Raw genomic sequence first — 20,614 nt, 5'->3', positions numbered from 1 at the left:
TATTTTAAATAAGATACACAGATTACAAGAGTTTAACAACTAAACTACTAAAATCCCAAGTCTTCAATGTATCTTTTGAATTCAAGCATTCTTTAAGTCTTCCGTATTTTTTCATGAATCATCATTAGGTCTTCCATACTTCTTCATAAGTCATCATCATCATCATCAAAACTCTTTATTGAAGCAAGATGTTCATTTTTTCTTTTGTCAACACATTTCACAAGGTATTTCTATCTGAAAGAATATGCAAAAGTAGTCTCATCTGGTTTGGGAAATAAGCATGTGACTAAGAAGGTGACCACTACAAAAAAAGCATATTGCTAATGAAGACAATTTGTCGATTATAGCAAAAATTCGTTTGTAAATCATGATTATCGATGGAATAGCGACAACCAGAGATTTGTTGATAAAGTGGTTATTGATAAACTACTTATCTTAATTCATATGTACGCAAAAGTTGTTACTTTTCACTGTTCTCACAATATGTTCAAATGCTTAGTCTAAGAAATTGTAAAAACCATCACTATATGTGTACACGTAAACCACATACACAATGTAACATACGTTAAAGCCAAAAACTAATCACATGAAAATATAATCATTCAATCCTAATATCTTTCTCAATTACGAACTTAAAAAAATGTATATTTTAACAAATGACTTACAAAACCGATAAACCTACCCAAGGCGTAAGCAAAATCACCACCCTTTCCAACGTACGAACAACACCTCCAGTATACAAAAAATAACCAAGATCTTGTTTTTCCCAATCACCACCCTCCCATATAGCCATTCACAAATAACTTCCTATGCTGCCTATGGCCAACAATTTATAATCAAAGCCCTCGTAATAGAACAAACCACTTATCACAAACAATGGCAACCTCCACGACTACCAACCTTTTCTTCAAAACTAATGCCTTTACCCAAAAATTGTTAATCAATCATTGGGATACAATATATATGAAGGTTATAAATCATATTTATAACACACAGCGAAAATTATTAGACATATTTTAGTTAAATCATGCATACAGGATATTAAGGAGACAAAAAAAAAAAATTCTGAGGAAAAATACCTTAATTGACAATAATGATTCCGAGAAATTTTTCCTTTAAACATATGAAGACCTTATGCGTGTATTCACGCTAAGACTGATCTTTGTTGTGTCAACATTTGACCCGTGGAAAATCAATAAAATAAAACACAGAAGAGATAATTATTTGTGAAACTCTATTTTAGTCGTCACACTTAGAATTTAGCAAACAAAACTAGTTGTATTAGTGTCATTTCTTTTTATAAAGAACATAATCTATTGTCTTCTCTTGAATTGATAAAAGTTGAGAACCTTTTTCATAGTTATGATTTTTCACTCTTCGCCTTAGGATACTAAACATAATAAATCCTTATATTTTTTATTGTTTAAATTTACTAATATATTCTAATTTTTTTTATTAATATTATGCATACATCTACTTTGATAATCACTAATGAAAATAAAAAAAGGTTGTGAATCCATATTTTTCACACTCAAAGTAACTAAATAGTAAATGGTGAAAAAATTAAAACAATTAGGTCTACTAGATGTTGTGATAGTTGTACCACAAATTAGATGCTTAAGGTGCTCATGGACATCATCTTATAGGTGAATAGAGAGATTGACTTTTATATTCTCAATGAAATTCGTGTTTGTTGGGTGCATTTTTTACACATTATTTCCTAATCTAACTTTACACATCCAAGCTACAAAAGAAGTTGTTTACTTTTTTCTTTATGATGAGGTTTCAAGTCAACTCATGCAACGAATGTAGATTGAAATAGTACGAAGCATTTAGAACCAAAGGAATAAAACTACATTCAAGGATAGAGGGTAGATACAAAGAAGATTTTAAACTTAGAAGGTTTTAGAATATAAATAAGTCTCCAAAAGCTCATTTCACATACTCTAAGGGTGTGTTTGGACGATGCAATTTAAGAGGGTAATTCATTTATTTGGAGAATTTAAATTTCTTCTAAGTAAAATGACTTGTTTGGATGAAGAAATTAGAAGAGAATTGAAATTGAGTAATTTTAAGAAGGTTTTTCAAATCACTAAAATAGTAGAATTTGAAATTCACTCAAAAAGAAAGGAAATTGAAATTCCACAATTTTTGAAATTCATCAATGTTCAAGATTAGAGGTGTCAATTTGCCTCAGATGACCTAGATGATCGAGACGAGTCGGGCCAGCCCAATGACATACACAGACCGGGTTGGCCTGACGATAAAACAGGTCCGACGATAAAGACGGGTCAGGCAGGCGAACGATCAAGGCGGGCTGGGCAGGATTGACTACCAAAACGGGCCGAACGACCCAAATGGGCCAGACGGCCTAGATGACCCAAATGAGCCCAATAATCAAGACAGGTCGGGCGAGCTTGAAGACCCACACGGGCTGGATGGGTCTGACAACTCAAACGGGTTGTGCAGGCCCGATGACCTAGACGGGTCGGGTGAGCCCGACAACCAAGACGGGTCGGCAAGCTCGACAATTAAGACGAGTCGGGTGGGCCCAATAACCTATATGGGCTAGGGGGCCCAACGACGCATACAGGTCAGGCTGGGTCGATGACCTTAACGGGCCTGATCGACCCAACAACCCAAATGAGCTTGACCGACCCGACAACTAAAATGGGCCTGACCGACCCGACGACCCAGATGGGCCTGACCGGCTCGACGATTCAAACCAGCCTGATATGCTCGACGATCCTAACAGGTTCGATCAGCCTGACGATCCTAATGGGGCTGATTGGCCCGACGAACTTAAGGGTTGGGCTGGACTAGCCTGACGAACTAGACGAGCTCGACGATGTAGAGTCAGGCCAAGTCGAAGACCTTAATTTGATTGAATTTAAATATTTTAAGTTGACAATTATATTTGTTAAATTTAAATTCAAAATTTATATATTAAAATAAATATTATTAAAATGAAATTTTATCTCATAAGAGAAATTCAATTATTTTATCCAAACAAGAAATTGAAATGTAAGGTATTTCAATTACTCTATCCAAACAAATTATTTAAAAAAGGAAGGAAATTCAATTGCAAGAATTTCAAATACAATACATTTCAATTTCTTTGAATTGTTAAAATGCATCGTCCAAACACAAGGTAAAGGTATTTCTATCTAAAGAAATACGCAAAAGTAGACTTGTCTAGATTGGGAAGTAAGCAAGTGGCTAGGAAGGTAAACACTACAAGAAAATCGCATATTGTTGATTAGCACAATCCATCTGTTATAGCAAAATTTAATTAGTAAATTTTATTTATCTATGGTGTACCAATAACCAAATATGTTGGTAAAGTGGTTGTTAGTAAACATTACCAGTGGATAGAGAAATCTATCAGGAATTATCGATGGTCACAAAAACCTCAATAAGTGTTCATCAGTAAATATCTTAATTATCAATAAATATCGACCATCGGTAATATCTGTTGGTAAAATATGCGAGGTGGTCTCCTTTGTCCTCATTTTCCTCCTTTTCTTTCTCTTTTTTTTTTATTCATCTTATTCCTCCTTTCCTCATTATCGTCGTCGCGCCACCATTGCTACCTCCACCTCATCCTCGTCCTTCTCTTTCCCTTTTCTAATTTGTCTTCCTTTTTCCTCTTTATCTCCATCCACCTCTTTCTCTAATTCCAGCAACCACCATCACTGGCATCCTCTACCTCTATATCACCAACATTCATCCACGTCACCAGCACGCCACCACGTCAATGCCTACCTGCTGCCACCTCACCTCCATTTTCTCCACCACCACCTACTTCTCCTCCTTCTACTCCTCCTCTTATTCTTTTCTTCCTATTCTCCTTATTTTCTTCTTATCTTCTTCCAACTCATATCTCCCCTTAATATACAAAAAACTCCATCAAATGGACGAGAAATTTGTCGCCTAAATTGTTGACAAATTTATCGAGAAAATGAGACCATCGATAATTGTAATGATATCCATATTTATGACAACATTAATTTTGATATCCATATTTATGATAACATTAAATATCATGAATTGATTGTTATTTAGCAGATCAAAATGTTGTATATATGCAGGTAAAATTATGTACATACAAGTAACCACCAAAATATATTGGTCGCTAACTTTTTTATTTTGTCACTGATTTAGTCACTGAAATAGATTGGTCGCTAAATGTTTTTTTGTCACCAATTTAGGAATCAAAAATTATTTTAATTATCACATCTACGACCAAATTTTCTTAAAATTTAATAACTTTTTGCACGTTAGCAACCGAAAAAAGAGATGCTATTTTCTTTTATTTTTGTAACACCCCAGATGGATATTACTAGATATAGCTTATTCTCATAAAATTTTCTTTAAGAAACTCAGACATTATAATAAGTTTCCAAGCGCGGGAAAATTTAAAACTTTTCTCGCTATAATCCATTCATACTGTCCAATCTTTATTACATGTCCATAATAGATAAAACATCATAATGTATATTACAAAATGTAGGAAAGCATAATATAATGAAAATCCCCCATCGGTAGCTCCGCTCTGTCGCTAAGCATAAGCATTATCACATGAATTCACATTTGCTCCCACGTAACATGTCACGTGATCATCGCCAAACACAAACACACAAACAAAAAAGGGTGAGCTGAAAGAGAAAAATAATGCAAACAATAAAATAATAAGAATTGCCTTCACCCAATTCAACTTAGTTAATTTTAGTTTATTGACCCTTTCGTAACAAGATACTTCCAATCTCATAACCTATATGAGAAAGATTCCACCACAACCTTGGTCCTCAGGGATTATCATGCTCCCACGAACCTACCCGCTCGTGGTCCAACTCTACGAACCTCCCCGCCCGTAGTCCAACTCTACGAACCTGCCCGCTCGTAGTCCAACATGTGTGAACACCTACTATGAACCTCCCCGCTCATAGTAGCCTTAGGTGTGAGCTCGGAACATACGAACCTACCCGTTCGTATCCCCACACAAGAGTACAACAGATACGGATCTCCCCGCCCGCATCAATCACGCATCTCACAACTCTATTATGAACCTCCCTGCTCGTAACCAATCCAGCATATCCCTGACCAAGCTATCAAGAAAAGGAAAGAAAACGTCCATGCAAATCCATCTGCAAAGGACCCCTGCCACTGCACTCCCGCCTGGCGCCTCTCTATGAACCGCTAGGCGAACAGCTCCAGACCGCCTAGTGGTATCCCCTCTTACCGCCAGGCGCCATTCCTCACAATTCTCTCTGTTGCGTGGCTCATCGCCTGACGGAGCTTCTTCTACCGCCCGACGCCACACCAGTAAAAATACTTCCCTATTGGTTTTTAACACCTCCAAGGATTTTCATACACATTCAACCATTTAATCTCACATCCAGATCACCAATTACAAGCATTTACAATACTACAGTCATCAATCATCAAATTAGCAAGCATCAAATTTACAATACTGCACCTCTTTACAATAGCACTACTTTCATATCCTAATATTCCAACACACAGTTTATAACAGTACTCATCACCAACTTTCATATGTTCTACCTCAAACTAATATGACACCTTAGCAATTATGTAATTCAAGCATTTCATATAAGCACAATTTCATACCAACAATCTGAGTACGCACACAACCCTACCAAAACAGTCCTACTGGAATACTCGTTCAATTTTCTCCAGCCCACATCATATTGTTCATATATCAACCCAACCCATTTGATAACTCTCTTACATCACACAAGTACCTCATTTTATTCTAACAATCATCCCCAACTCTCATAACTTTAATTTTTGATTCCTCACCACGCACCCCAACCCACTGGACATGCCAACCCGCTGCTGGCAGCTCGGAATCGCCTTGCAGTATATCAGGTACTGCCGGGCGGCGCTTCAGTGATTCCAGAACCATTCAGGTTCCCTCACCTCTAAAGAATCTATCATCCCTAGTTTTCCCAATTAAATTTCTCATCACAGATTCAATTACATGTATCCATACATCAACACGCACTGTTCAATTGTTATACAAACTGATTAAAGCTTCTTATTATCATATTGTCGGTTCACACTCATCACAATAGCAATCGGACATACTCCATAGGGATCATGGATTTGCACCCAACCCCATATTTATCATATTCTCACACATCAATTCCTAATCACATCAATAACATATTATCTGTATCATATAAGTGCAGCAGTCCAAGCATATTCTAAAAACATCAAAAATAGGTCAAATTATGCAGCTCCAGTGCGCGCCGCCTGGCAGGTCCTCCATGGCCGTCAGGCGATTCATCACAACCCAGAAAAACACTGTTAAATGTCGCGTCGCCTGGCGGAGCACTCTTAGCCGTCATGCGGTTCTGGTAGTTTTTCCCAGAATTTACGAATTTCCACGCGAAAACGATAAAATGCAACTATCAAGCCATAAAATCATTCCAGAACAGTAAAAATACGAATAACAAACATGAACAGCTCCCCTTACCTGATGTTTACCCATTCGCATACACCTAAGTCATGCCGTTACATTCACAATATAATTGCCAAATAAAACAAAATTAATTAAATTTACTAATGGCCTACTTGGGACTTGAACCCAAGTCCCTTCAACATAATTAAGTGCTCCAAACCACTTAGGTTCCCATTATTTCTTGTTTAGAATTTATCAAAGAATTCTCCTAAGGTAGTCTCAACCTCTCATTTCTTTATTCCATTAATTATTAATTTTTCATAAATTTCCTGGATCTCACAATTTTTGCAACCAAAATAGTCACCAAAATTTTGGTGACTAAATTGGTTTCCATAGTAAATGATGACCAATTGTTTTAATAACAGATTAGCAACCGAAATTTCGATGACTATTTAGTAATATAATTTCAATTCAGTCTCTAATTTTTTTGTAACTATAGAATTTTCACTGTCACATATTTCCGATCATTATTTTGGTTGTTAAAGAATTTATGATTGATTTTAAACCTCTTAACCAAAATGTGATCGCTAAAATACTTCTTTTTAGTGACAACACCAACCAATAATGTCTTCATTTTGACAACTACTATAAATCATGTTTAAAACATTTTTGGTTAAATATTTTCTAAATGGCTCAATTTTGAAAATTGATTTATGTTTTAAAATCCTTTACCAATTTGTTTTACAAATTGAAATGGAATGACTTTTAAACGATAAAGTAATTTTAGACATCCAAAAGTCATTGAATTCAAAAAGAAAAAAGATGTTGAAAATGGGAGAATGACTTCTTTATTTTCATTTCAAATACTATAATTTTATTAAAAGCTATGTTTAAAAAATCATACAGTCCAGTATGGATTATGTTTCTCTATAGAGAAAACAAGGTTATTTTGCTAATAAACAAGGACCGAATCCTCATGATTTTGTGTATAAGAATTTAACAAAGATTTTAAATTATAACAATATATGTATTTTCTTTTCTTAAATTATAAAGAATTAAAACACAATTTTTTTTCTTAAGTTAAATTATCCTTTGCGTAAATACTTTATTTTTTTTCTATTTGTTTTTCTTCTTTTTCCTTATGCGTTTCTACCATTTTATCCGTAAAAGTAAAGAAAGTGTTTGCCGTTTTTTTTAAATCAATGTTTTAAAAACAAACTAAAGTTATAATATATATATATATATATATATATATATATATATATATATATATATATATATATATTACATAATTAACATATGCAATTAGTTCATAAAATTACTATTTATAAAGTTATTAGGTTTAATTTTATTAAATTTAACCCTTATTGCCAAATATAAATGCCTATTATCATGTTTTATTAATAAATGTAGTAATTACCTAAAACTTATGATGAATACTAAATTTTGGGAGATATATATTTGAGAGTGTTTATCCGACAATTGATCTTAAAATAATATGCCAAGTAGTTTAAAAAAAAAGTTCTCAAAATCAAGCAACCATGTCCTACTTACACCAAGTACATTTTTTTAAATCAAAGCACGCTTTAAGATAATTTCTAAGTTACATCTATATCATCTATATCATATGTTAATAACCGAGTTGTGATACATATCCCTTTTGTACAACATTAATTATCTCTCTCTTTTTTTTCTTATTTATATAAATTCTTTTATACTCTATTGTGTGCTTTATTTTCAGGTTTTTTTTTTCCACAATGGTGTAATTTAGTTTTGCAATTTACCAAAGTGCTACAAATTTTTTTAAAATTCCAGCGAAGGATAAGTCGTGTCAAAATGACACGATTTCACAATGAAGAAGTCGTGCCAAGATAAACCGATTTTAATTAAAATGAGCTGAAGTCGTGCTAACATGGAGAGACTTCTTTGTTATTGAGAAGTCGTGCCAAGTCGAGACGACTTTAATTAAGTTTCTAAGCAAAATCGTGCCAAGATGGGAAGACTTCAGTATTAAATTGTTAATGAATAAGTCATACCATATTGATAAGAAAGTCTTGCCATAATGGTACGACTTCAGTGTTAATATCGAAAACATGTACATAAAATAAAAGTCAATAAAGAAAAAAAAAAGTTAAAAAAAGGAAAAATTATTTGGTTGTGATAATATTAAATTGAATAAAGAAGTTAAAATTTTATTGTATATATATAAATTATACAAGATATACAAAGGTAAAGAAAAAAGAAAAGAGTTTTTTAATAACAAATATATGAGATGCAATAATTTTTTGGTTGATATATATTAAAATAAAAGTGAACAACAAAGTCGGTAAACCGAAGTTACGAGAGTTACATAAAATAAAATTTCACTAGACAACAACATGAAGATAATGATGACGATCTAGTTCAGAGCCTTCAAATAAGACCTAGACGGCAGCGAAGAAGACCTCCTTGTGACACAGGCTCTCATAGATCACGCCCTATTATAAGAAACCAAAATCATCATGAAATTTTTAACTACTTATATGCATTATTATTTAACTAATTAATATCACTAAAAAAATATTTAATTTTTATTCAGCCAAAGTCGTCTCAATATGATACGACTTCTTCCTTATCAATATAACATTGAAGTCTCTCTAATATTGTACTAATATGGTACAACTTATTTATTAACAATTTAATACTGAAGTCTTTCCATATTGACACGACTTTACTTAAAAATTTAATTGAAGTCGTTCCAATATGGTATAACTTCTTTATTACAATTTAAGACTTAACTTTGTTTGGAAACTTAATTAAAATCGTCTCGACTTAGCACGACTTCTCAACAACAAAAAAGTCTTTCCATGTTAATAAGACTTCAGTTTATTTTAATTAAAATCGATTTATCTTTGTACGACTTTTTCATTGTAAAATTGTGCATTTTGGCATGACTTACCCTTCATTAGAATTTTAAAATAATCTGCACCAGTTTGACAAATGCAAAACTAAATTATTGTGGAAAAAAAACCACACACATAATGCATCAAAAGTAAACTGGTCTGACATCACCAAGATGTTGACTTTTCCAATCATCACTCTGCACAAGAATCATAATCTTCTAAAGAGTATTGTTATCTTAACACTGGTTACACTTATTTGATATTAGAAAAAATGAAAATAAAATGTTAAAATAGTTTTCTCTTTCTTTAAAGAAAAAAAAATAATCGAAAGAGGAAGCAACACAAGTCAAACAAGCTAAGTTAGTCCAAAAGAGAAGTGTTTTCCACTACAAACAAACCCTAACAAAACTTCGCATGAGAGTCAAGTTACAAAACATACCCAATATTTTTCTTATAAATTCATTGCTCGATAACACTCAAACCACAACAAACAAACCATCCTTTCAAAACATCAATTCATCCGCATAAAACAAAAACAACAAAATTAATTAAAAACGACCAAAATGGCTTCAATTCAACCCAACAACTTTTTCTACCCACGTTTCCCACCACCACCACCACCACCTTCACAATTCTACAACCCTCCACCACCACCGTCGCATTCATTTTCTCCTCCACCATCACCACCATTTAGATCACCACCGCCGCCGCCACCTCGTCCCATTGGTCCTTCTCCACCGCCACCACCTCGCCCGGTTCGTCCTCCCCCTGCCCCTCTTCCACCTTCTCCCTCTCCGAGCAACCCCATAGTCATAATAGTGGTGGTTGTCTCTGTGGGTGGGCTCTTTCTCCTCTCGATGCTCGCTTTTGCTCTATTCTGCTGCGTTCAGAGGACCACGAACAAGAAGAAGACGCAACAAGAAACCGATGTCGTTCACTTTCATGAACACAAAAGGGTGGAAGAAACCATCGTACCTGGTCCTTTCGGACGTGACACAGTGGTGGTAACTGTTGAAGATGACGTGCACATCGATGAAGAAATCAAAAAGAGTGAGAAAGTTGGTCACCACAATTTGCATGCCAAATCATCTTCTCCACCTGAACCAGATCAAGGTACTTCTACCAGCATTGTTCAGGTGGCAGCTACTCCTCCTTCTGCACCTCATCATCATGATGATCTTCATCACCAGCTTGAAAACAAGCCATGACTCAAACAATATGAACACACTTTTCCTCAGAGAACTGCATATCCTTGTCCAAAGACTCCTAACAAGGATCGTATAAATAAATATCAACATTCAACTCGTTTCCATGAATAAATAAATATCGTTCAATTTTTTCATTCTTTTCTGGGTTACTTTCGCATGGCAAACCCGTCACTTGTTAAATCTCCTTCTGCCTTCTCACAGTTCACGATTATAATTTAAATAACCAAAATGTAATATAGCTAAATTCCGATAATGGATCAGCTTTCTCCTATAGCTGTTCTTTTTGCCTTCTTTTGTTGCCATGGAAGTTGTTGCGGTGCCAGATACTCTTCATTTCATGGAATTTCCTGAAATAAAGAAAATTAGTGTCTGTATTGCATGGTATAAACAAGAGACGTTAAAGGTGCGAAAGTTAAGTTAGTAGTGTTTAAAGGTAATCGGCTACACACATATTAAATGTGACTTAAATTCATTAATAATTTTCAAATTAATTTTTAATTAAAATAATTTGGTGTCAACTAAACTAATAGAAATGCATTTTTATTTTAAGTGTATCCAATTAAATTTTTATAAACCCTTTTTTTTAAATTACGCATGTAACCGATTACAATCTATTCGTAATCGATTACATTCAACCCAAAAACACGGTAACGCATGCAGTAATTGATTACATTGGAAGGTAATCGATTACAAATAAAAATTCGTTCTCCCCCTACACGATTTCAAGTGAAAACGTATTGTCCCCTCACGATTTTTTTTTTAAGATCGTACACCCCCACACGATTTCACCCATTGACCCAATTTGAACCAAAAACGCACGGGGGCCTAACGATTTCTTCATGAGAAAACGTCCAGCCCCTACACATTTTGCCTATAATTGTAATTTTTTTTTAAAAATGCCTATTCCCGTAATTATAGCAACTGAATTGCCCAGAATTGAAAAAAAAAACCGAAGGAAAGAGATGAGAGTGAGCGAAAAAAATGAATGTAAAGAAAAGAAATGAGTGTGGAAGAAAATGAGTGTTGATAAAGAAAATAAGTTTGGATGAAAGAAATGAATATTAGAATCTTTACGTTGGTTCACCCCTTATACACATGTGTGAAACAAAATTCTCATAAATGATTACAGAGGTCTCCATTTTTGCAAGAAAATCTCAAGTAGGTCCATTCATATTTATTTGACTAAATTGAGTCCCTATTTTAGAAAATCCGTTACAATTAGGTCATTTTCGTTAGTAGTACAGTAACAGTGTTAACTATATGTCATGTGTCAACACATAGTTTTTTAAATTTTTAAAATTTTTTTAAATTTTTTATATATTTTTTAAAAAAATAAAAATTGTCACGTGTCAATCTGACATTGAGCCACGTGGCATAGATAATATGATGTGACAGTGACAGTGCCACGTGTCACTATTGGATGTGAAAAGTCTCAATGCAGTCCATGTATTTGTTATTTTATCTCAATTTGGTCCCAATTTTTTAAAAACTGAATCAATTTCATCCCTATATCAAATTTAATTTTTATATAAATTTTACAATGGTATTTTTATTATAGCTGATATTTTTAACAAAATTAAGTTTATTTAAATGTACATTTTGCATTAAACTTTATTTAAATATTGTTTCAAATATTTATATATCAATAATTTATAGACAAATGTTATAGTTGGTTTAAAAATAACAACTTTATAAATTAAATTGTAAAATGTTAAATAAATATATTTATTTTAAATTGTTATAATTTTTTTTTTAAATTTTATATTTGAATTTATAAAGTTTTTATTTTTAAAGCAACTCTAACATTTATCTATAAATTTCTATATATATATATATATATATATATATCAAAAACAAAATTTAAATAAAGTTCAATACAAAATATACATTTAAATAAAGTTAATTTTGTTAAAAATATCAATTATAATAAAAATATCATTGTAAAATTTATATAAAAATTAATTTGATGTAGGGATGAAATTTATTAAGTTTTAAAAAAATTGGGACTAAATTGAGACAAAATAACAAATAGAAGGTACATTGAGGTTTCTCACATCCAATAGTAACACGTGGCACTACCACTGCCACATCATATTGTCTCTGCCACGCGGCACAATGTCAGCGTGACACGTGATAATTATTTTTTTTTTTTAAATTAAAAAAAAATCATGTGCTGACATGTGACACATAGTTAATCCCGTTAGTGTATCACTAATGGAAATGACCTAATTGCAACGATTTTTTTAAAATAAAGACTTAATTGAATCAAATAAAAATAAGGGGACCTACTTAAAATTTCACTACAAAAATGAAAACTTTAAACTAAAAATAAATAAAGAGATGAGAAATAAAATAATCCACTTATTCTTATCGGTGATTTAGATGGTCTTTGCATACCTTGTTTTAGGAGAAATAAGGAGACAAATACACTTTATAAAACACACAAGACAAAAAGAAAAACCGAAAGAAGAAAAAATGGAAAGAAATTTTATAAAAGAAGAAAACGTGTAGTGGCAACGTGAAAATACGCTATAGTCGTTGCATTTGCAAAAGAAAAGAAAGAAGTAAGACAAGAGAAAAGATAAAGACTATGACAGACAAAATTTTTTTTTACACAAACATAATATATTTAAAATTTATATATTTAGTTATTGTCATTATTATAATAAAAGTCTATATAATTTAGTATTGAAAATTTCTTTTATATTTGTTCCTAGAAAAGTAATAGGTTTGAAGTTGTATTTATTTATTTTAAATAAGTTTTTCTAATTTTATCTTTAATAGGATATTCTTATATTTGAGAACGTTTATTTAGAATAAATATTAAAGAATTAATGTGAATTTCCATCCCTCTGATTCGTTGAATCTTAAGAAATTGTTTTTCTGCTTCAACAATTTAATCCTTAGTATTATGGCTGAAAATATGTGAAGAAGCATGGTCCTCCTAAAAGACACCAAAGGTCTAGAAAGTGAGAGGGTACACCACAACATCATAAAAGAAGGGAGGAAACATAGAATTTTAAGCAAATTTTTTAGATTTAAATACTGATTTGGTCTTAATATTCATTCAATTTTTTCAATTTGGTCATAATATATTTTTTGTGCAACTTGGTTCTAATATTTGTCAATTTTGTTCAATTTAGTCATTTTCGCTATCACTGTTAAAATAGTTAACAGATTGTGAACTATGACGGACACGTATCATTTCGTGGTTTTTTTTTTCTTAACTTTTTTAATTTTTTTTCAGTTAAAAAAATGTTCACGTGTCAAATTAATATCATGCCACATGTCATTGTCAATATTTTATACTCAATTTGATCCTGATATTCTTTATTTTTATTCAATTTAGTCTAATTTTTTTAAATTGAACAATTTTGTCATTCTCTAGATTGAGACCAAATTTAATTTTTATATAAATGTTAAACTAATATTTTTATTAAAATTCACATTTTTTTAAATATTTTTTGTTTAGGATCAGAGTTAGTTTAAAATTTTAAATCAACAGTGTTATTCCGTATTTTTAAAATTTTCATTTTAATCTTAAACAAAAATATTCAAGACATTAAAGTACATCTTAAAATATTTCTTCCATTCAAGAGTAAGTTTCAAATCTTGATGTGGGACAAGGCTTTCTACATTTTCATTTAACCATACCATTCATGACTATAATATCTCAATATTAAAAATATTTAATACACTATTATGAATTTATGATACTATAAATAAGATGTACATATCAAAATATAATTATAAAATGATTATAATGTATTACATTAAATTTAATAGTTATATTTAAATAATATTTTAAATAATTGTATTATATTTAACAATTAAATCTAAGAATTATATTCAATTTATAATTAGATCTAATAATTTTAATTGAATTTCAAAAATAATTAATAAAAATTTCAATTTTAGAAAAAATATTAGTATAATATATATAATTTTTTTTTTCAATTTGAAAAGGACAAAATTTCTCTATTTTAAACCAAAATTGGCACTAAATTGAACAAAAATACCAAATATAGGAAATGAATTTAACAAAAATAACAAATGTAGAAACTAAATTGAACAAAAAAAAATAATACAATCACAAACCAAAAGTGTTGTTCCAATCAGAGATCTCTTACAAAAGACTAAAATGGCAGAAGCCCAATTTGTTTCATCACCTATGACAGCACACTGCAAACTCAGTAAACATGGGACAAATTATTTTCATGACCCTTCTCTTTACAGGTCAGTTGTTGGTGCCCTTTAGTATGTCACAGTAACTTGCCCCGAATTGAGCTATGCCGTTAATAAAGTGTGTTAGTTCATGGCTACTTCGTTGGATTCACATTAGGTTGTTGTCAAGCGTATTTTGCGATACATAAAAGGCTCTATCAATCATGGCTTACATATTCAAGCAACTCCTTCTTCCAAATCGTTTCTCATCAAAGCTCTATGTGATTCGGATTGAGCTTCTAATCTTGATGATTGACGTTCTACGTTAGGGGCAGAAATCTATTATGGACCAATCTTGTCTCTTGGTGGTCGAAGAAACAGACTGTAGTTGCTAGATCCTCCACTGAAGTAGAATATCGCTCTTTAGCAAGTGTTGTAGCTGAGATTACCTGGATCCTAACTCTTCTTGCTGAATTAGCTATTTCCTCTGTTGTGCCAACTTTATATTGTGATAATGAGAGTGCGGTTGTAGTCACTCACAATCCATTTTTACATTCTCTCACCAAACACATGGAAATAGATGTCTTCTTTGTTAGGGAAAAAGTCTTAACTTAGCAAATTCAGGTTTTTCATATACTTACAACATATCAGTGGGTTGATGCTTTAGCAAAACCTTTGTCTCCTAGCTGATTTCTGATTTTACGTTCCAAACTCAATGTCGTTGATTCACTTTGTAATTCTCAACCCCATTGAGTTTGTCAGGGGCTATTAGTGTAGAGCCAATTGTTACTCTTAAAATGTCTGTCATTCTGTTAAGCTTAGTTAATATATAGTTGTTAATCTGTTAGTGTTGTTGTGTATAAATACATGTTATTACTCTGTTGTAATAAATCAAGTAACAACTATTCAATATGCTCAATTTTCTTCTGTTAAGAGTGCTTCTTCTTTTCAGTTTTCCTCTTTCCTATTAATAAGGAATCCAATAGTGATGAAGAAAGCACAAGCTGAGGTGAGAGAAGTGTTCAAAGAAAAGGGAAGAGTTGATGAGATATGAATGAATAAACTACAATATCTGAAATCAGTTGTGAAAGAAACCTTAAGGTTACACCAAGTAGCAACTCTTCTAATTCCAAGAGAATGTGGAGAGACATGTGAGATTGATGGGTATCACATACCAGTGAAGAGCAAGATAGTGATCAATGATTGGGAAGTTGGAAGAGACCCAAAGTAATGGAAAGAAGCAGAGAGGTTTTATCCAGAGAGATTCAGTGGAAGCTCCATTGATCTTAGAGGATCTCATTTTGAGTTCATTCCCTTTGGTGCTGGAAGAAGAATTTGTCCAGGCATTTCCTTTGGCTTGCTAAATGATGAACTCACTCTTGTTGTTTTGTTGTTTCACTTTGATTAGAACCTTCCAAATGGAATCAAAACTCAAGACTTTGACATGACTGAGAAATTTGGAGTCACTGTGAGAAGAAAGGATGATATTTTCTTGGTGCCTGTCACCGCTCCTCCTTCCCTGGTAAGATATATATATATATATATATTTCTTTGCTAAAGAAAGGAAACTCTACATGGACTACCCAAGATAATCACAATGATAATAACAATTTAATACTAGTACAAATCTTTCTAAAGAGATTTAGAAAAGAAAAGGAAATAAAAAAAAGTACATGATTTTTAGCTTTGTCACATGAAGATTCTTGTTTATATAATTAAATCTTTATTCTAGACTTAGTAAAATTTTGGATGATACATTTATAAATGATATATCCTCAGATAACATATACATCAATGCCTTAACTTTATTTTATATTTAATTACTTCATAATGTCTTTTAGTATTGAGAGTTGAAATGTTGATTCATAATATTTATATTAAGGTATAATTATTGATTTAGTAATTTGGATGGTTTGATACATTTTGGGTTTTGTTCCGATTCCGATCCAAGTTTGTCCGGCATCCATCGTTAGGAACAACCACCACGTTCCCAAGGTATTGTCCGCTATGGAACGTTTGAGCTAAGCGATGTGGAACTTATTGGGTGTATCAGAACAAGCCCCCTAGTCGAGGGCAAGGGAGGTTGAAGGGGAGTTGTCGGTCCCTACGGTGGGCACCAATGTTCCGATTCCGACCCAAGTTTGTCCGGCAGCCATCGTTAAGAACAACCATCGCGTTCCCAAGGTATTGTCCGCTTTGGAGCGTTTGAGCTCCGTCACGATTTTGTCCTTAAAAGGCATCTCTAAGGGTGGAGGGAGGTATGAGTATTTAAAATTCGCTTAACCTCGACTCTTAAGCGATGTGGGACTTATTGGGTGTACAAGAATATGTTCAATTTGATCTTTTCCATTATGTTGATGTTAGCATTGTGTCCATATATGCCACATGTCAATCCATGGACTTTTAATTTTCAATTTTTTTTTAAAATAAAACTGTCTTGTATCAAGTTATGGTTGTGTCATGTGACTATGACAGTGATTGTTTTCAATTTAGTAAATCTATTTAAAATTTTGATTTAATTTAGTCCCTCTATTAAATGATCCAATTTGGTCCTCTCCTATTTGAGACCAAATAAAGGATTAAGCTTAATTATAACTTATATATACATCTACATGTTAAAATAATTGTTTAGAATTTATACATCAATTCACTTCATCATAATATTCAAATTATTTTATTTTTTATATTTTTAAGCTTATTTACTAATTTGGTTTCAAATTGAAGAGGACAAAATTGTATCGTTTTAAAAATTAGGAGAACTAAATTGAATAAAAAATTTAAATAGATGACTAAATTAAAAACAACCACTATCACTACCACATGATATGACGATAACTTGACACGTGACAGTTTATATATATATATATATATATATATATATATATATATATATATATATATATATATATATATATATATATATATATATATATATATATATATATATATATATATCGAAAATTTTGAAAATTTGACTAATTAACATGTAAATGAACGAACATAGTTTTAACTTCACCTTAACAAAATTAAACTAATTTAAATAATTGAAAGATTAAATTAAACAAAAAAATAATAAAAGGGACAAAAATAACTAAAAAAAATATTAGAAGACTAAATCAGTTACATCAATAAAAAAACAGCATCATTCCATGTTTTTATATTGATTGATAAACTTTGTGAATTGGATTATGTTTAGAGAAAACTTTTCTCAATTTTAGAAGAAAAAAAATCCGTTTTTTATTAAGGTAAAATTTGTTATGCATATGAGTGTTACAAATCAAATTTTAGAGAAGTTAATAGAAAATATTTTTTTATAAATTAGTTATACATAAGATCATTTTATTTTGTTAAAAAGAAGAACATCTTTTTCCTAGTTAAAGATATCTTACTAAACTTTTATTTGCTAACATTTTATAGTTGAAGATTAACGGAAAATAGTGTTGACGTTTTTAAAGGGAAATAATGCAAAGAGTAAGGAAGTAAGCGGTGGAAGCAAAGAAGAGTGAGTAAGGAAGAAGATTTCCAAACATCTTTGTTGAAAAGTGAATATATGCCTCAGTGTTTCAGTTCTTAAATAATGAATAATTGGTCAGCAGATCAAGTCTTTAAGAACTGTTAATTAGTGTAATATTTTTATGTTATGTTTGTTTTCTCAATTCTTAATTAGTGTAAAAATTGTAAGTTTTTTTTTTTTTTTTTTTTTTTTTTTTTTTTTTTTTTTTACGCATGCTTCATCTAAAGAGCATTAATCAATAAATGTATGTTTCTATGTCTTTTATGCTGAGACTAGCACGGATTATTTAGTCACTTCAATAGCGGATACATAAACTATTAGATTAAATAACAATAATATTATATAATTATAATTTTTAATTTTTAATTTTGTCATACTAGTTTAAGACATTTTTTTATAAAAATGAGTCAATATATATAGTTTTATTCGTCAAACTGATATATAAGAGTGTTTCAAAAGTGACACGTAATATAAATAATGAATAATACATTATTAATTAAAGTTTGGTTGTTAACATAACACAAACAATGAATGTCACGGATTATTATAGTAAAGTTATCACCGTGAATTTGACGAAAAAATTTATATGGACTTATTTTAAAAAAAAAGTATAACAAATTAAAATCATTATTCAAACTATTGTACTGTGTAATAAGGAATTATTGAGAGTGGAGCTACTGAAATTAAGGCAAAATAATGCTTTTCTTTTTAGTTTATTATTTTGATCATAACTGTTTTATACTATTTTTAGAATTAGAAAAAATAATTGAGAATTTTATAGTGTGAAAAGACATTTTGGCGGCATGTGATATTGGTGTTGAAAGATTGACGTGAAGTGAAATATAAAGAAAATATTTAGTTGATGGAAGAAGTATGGGTGACAACACTACTTTATTAAGTTTTGGTTTTATGATTTTTATTACAATTGAAAAAATACGATCGAATCAGAAAATAATATTTTAAAATTAATATTACTTTTAAAAACAATGAAATTCAGTTAAAAACATTTAAGTAAAATTAGCTTTTTATTATTTTAAAAACATATTATCTCTCTAAAAATTATCTTTCTTCGAATCTTTGACTCTTTTTAAGTGTTTTAACTCTATGTTCATTTTCTTGAAAATTTGAGAAAGTTGCACTAATTTTCGAGAAGAGTTCTTTTAAGTTCAATCAATCAATTTTTCAGTTTTATTAAGTTGATTTTTTACTCTCTTTTAACCTGTTTTTTTTTTTTTTCATGTAAGCTTCTTTTTTTCAGTTTTTCTAAGTTTGTTTACATGTATATTTTTCGTCATCAATATAAGTCTATGTTGATCAATGATTATAATGGTATAATCAATCATGTTTGTGATATTTTTATGTATAGATAGAGTATTTTGTGAGTTTGGAAGTGTCGAACCGTTTTGAAGTTGTTTGAGCAATTTTGTTAGGTGAGGAAAACTAATTTTATTGTTTTTACATATGATTGTTTATCTAAGTTTTTGACTGTCATTTGAATGTGATAAAATTTGAGTTATGAATGTTTGCTTACTTTGATATGTGATATATTGGATTGTTGAATATTTTATAAATAGATGTATGAAATTTGTGCTCAAATAAGTTGTGTTGGGTTGAATGAGAGATTTTTAGATTGAACAAGTGAACAAATAGATGTATGAAATTTGTGCTCAAATAAGTTGTGTTGGATTGAATGAGAGATTTTTAGATTGAACAAGTGAACAAATAGATGTATAAAATTTGTGCTCAAATAAGTTGTGTTGGGTTAAATGAGAGATTTTTAGATTGAACGAATGAACAAATAATGGGTAGTGAGTCCCTCTCATGCCAATGTTGGGTGCGCCTTAATTACCTTCGAGCATCAGTCTCTGCTGGTGGTTTTGTTACACATTTTTGTTGGTTTTGATAGTTTTGATTGTTGATATTGTTGATTTGTTTCCAAAGATTGTATTAAAGATATGAAAGGTATTAATTCAAGGAATTCCCTAGGAAAATTCTTTTGGTTGTATGTTTCCTTAGTGTATACATTGATGTAGGGATTATAAGTTAAGATCATCTTGACACTTTAATAACTATTCAAACTCATAGTACAATTAGTCATGTGGTTAGAGTAGCAAAATATCCTAGTTTAAGAGTTTTCCCATGGCCTCAGATGGGAGAATGACTAACTTTGTGTATAGTAGGATGAAACTTATTGCAAATGGTCTACAGAGAGTAAAAGTCCCTACAAGTGATATACATTGTTCACATGTCGTTATAACTATTAAAACAATACTACGAGAAATGATCAAATTGAACAAAATCGACAAGAATGAAAACTTTATTGACTACAAAAAAAGAAAAAAGAATCTTATCAAATAAACTTGAAAAAAATTATAGACCAAATTAATACTTAAACCTTAAATATAATAGACCTAATAAT

At 31.0% G+C, this 20,614-nt stretch overlaps 1 protein-coding gene and 1 pseudogene across 1 annotated transcript; both read left to right on the top strand.

Annotated features, from left to right (window-relative positions):
• The first annotated feature begins 9,798 nt into the window (after positions 1 to 9,798).
• LOC114195419 (uncharacterized) lies at positions 9,799 to 10,651 on the top strand. The gene has a single exon (XM_028085886.2). The coding sequence runs from the start codon at positions 9,873 to 9,875 to the stop codon at positions 10,515 to 10,517; it is 645 nt and encodes a 214-aa protein (XP_027941687.2). The 5' UTR covers positions 9,799 to 9,872; the 3' UTR covers positions 10,518 to 10,651.
• A 4,007-nt stretch (positions 10,652 to 14,658) lies between these two features.
• LOC114194786 (cytochrome P450 71D9-like) lies at positions 14,659 to 16,890 on the top strand (annotated as a pseudogene).
• The last annotated feature ends 3,724 nt before the right edge of the window (positions 16,891 to 20,614 follow it).

The sequence above is a fragment of the Vigna unguiculata genome, chromosome 8 (genome assembly GCF_037176805.1).
Source record: "Vigna unguiculata cultivar grain cowpea cultivar isolate G323 ecotype 2 chromosome 8, ASM3717680v1, whole genome shotgun sequence".
NCBI lineage: Eukaryota > Viridiplantae > Streptophyta > Magnoliopsida > Fabales > Fabaceae > Vigna > Vigna unguiculata.
The sequence above is the reverse complement of the archived record's forward strand: the minus strand, read 5'-3'. Positions and strand labels throughout refer to the sequence as shown.

What these genes read in the sequence shown, in the direction of transcription:
- LOC114195419 (XM_028085886.2), top strand. Translation starts at nt 9,873, where the DNA reads ATGGCTTCAATTCAACCCAACAACTTTTTCTACCCACGTTTCCCACCA.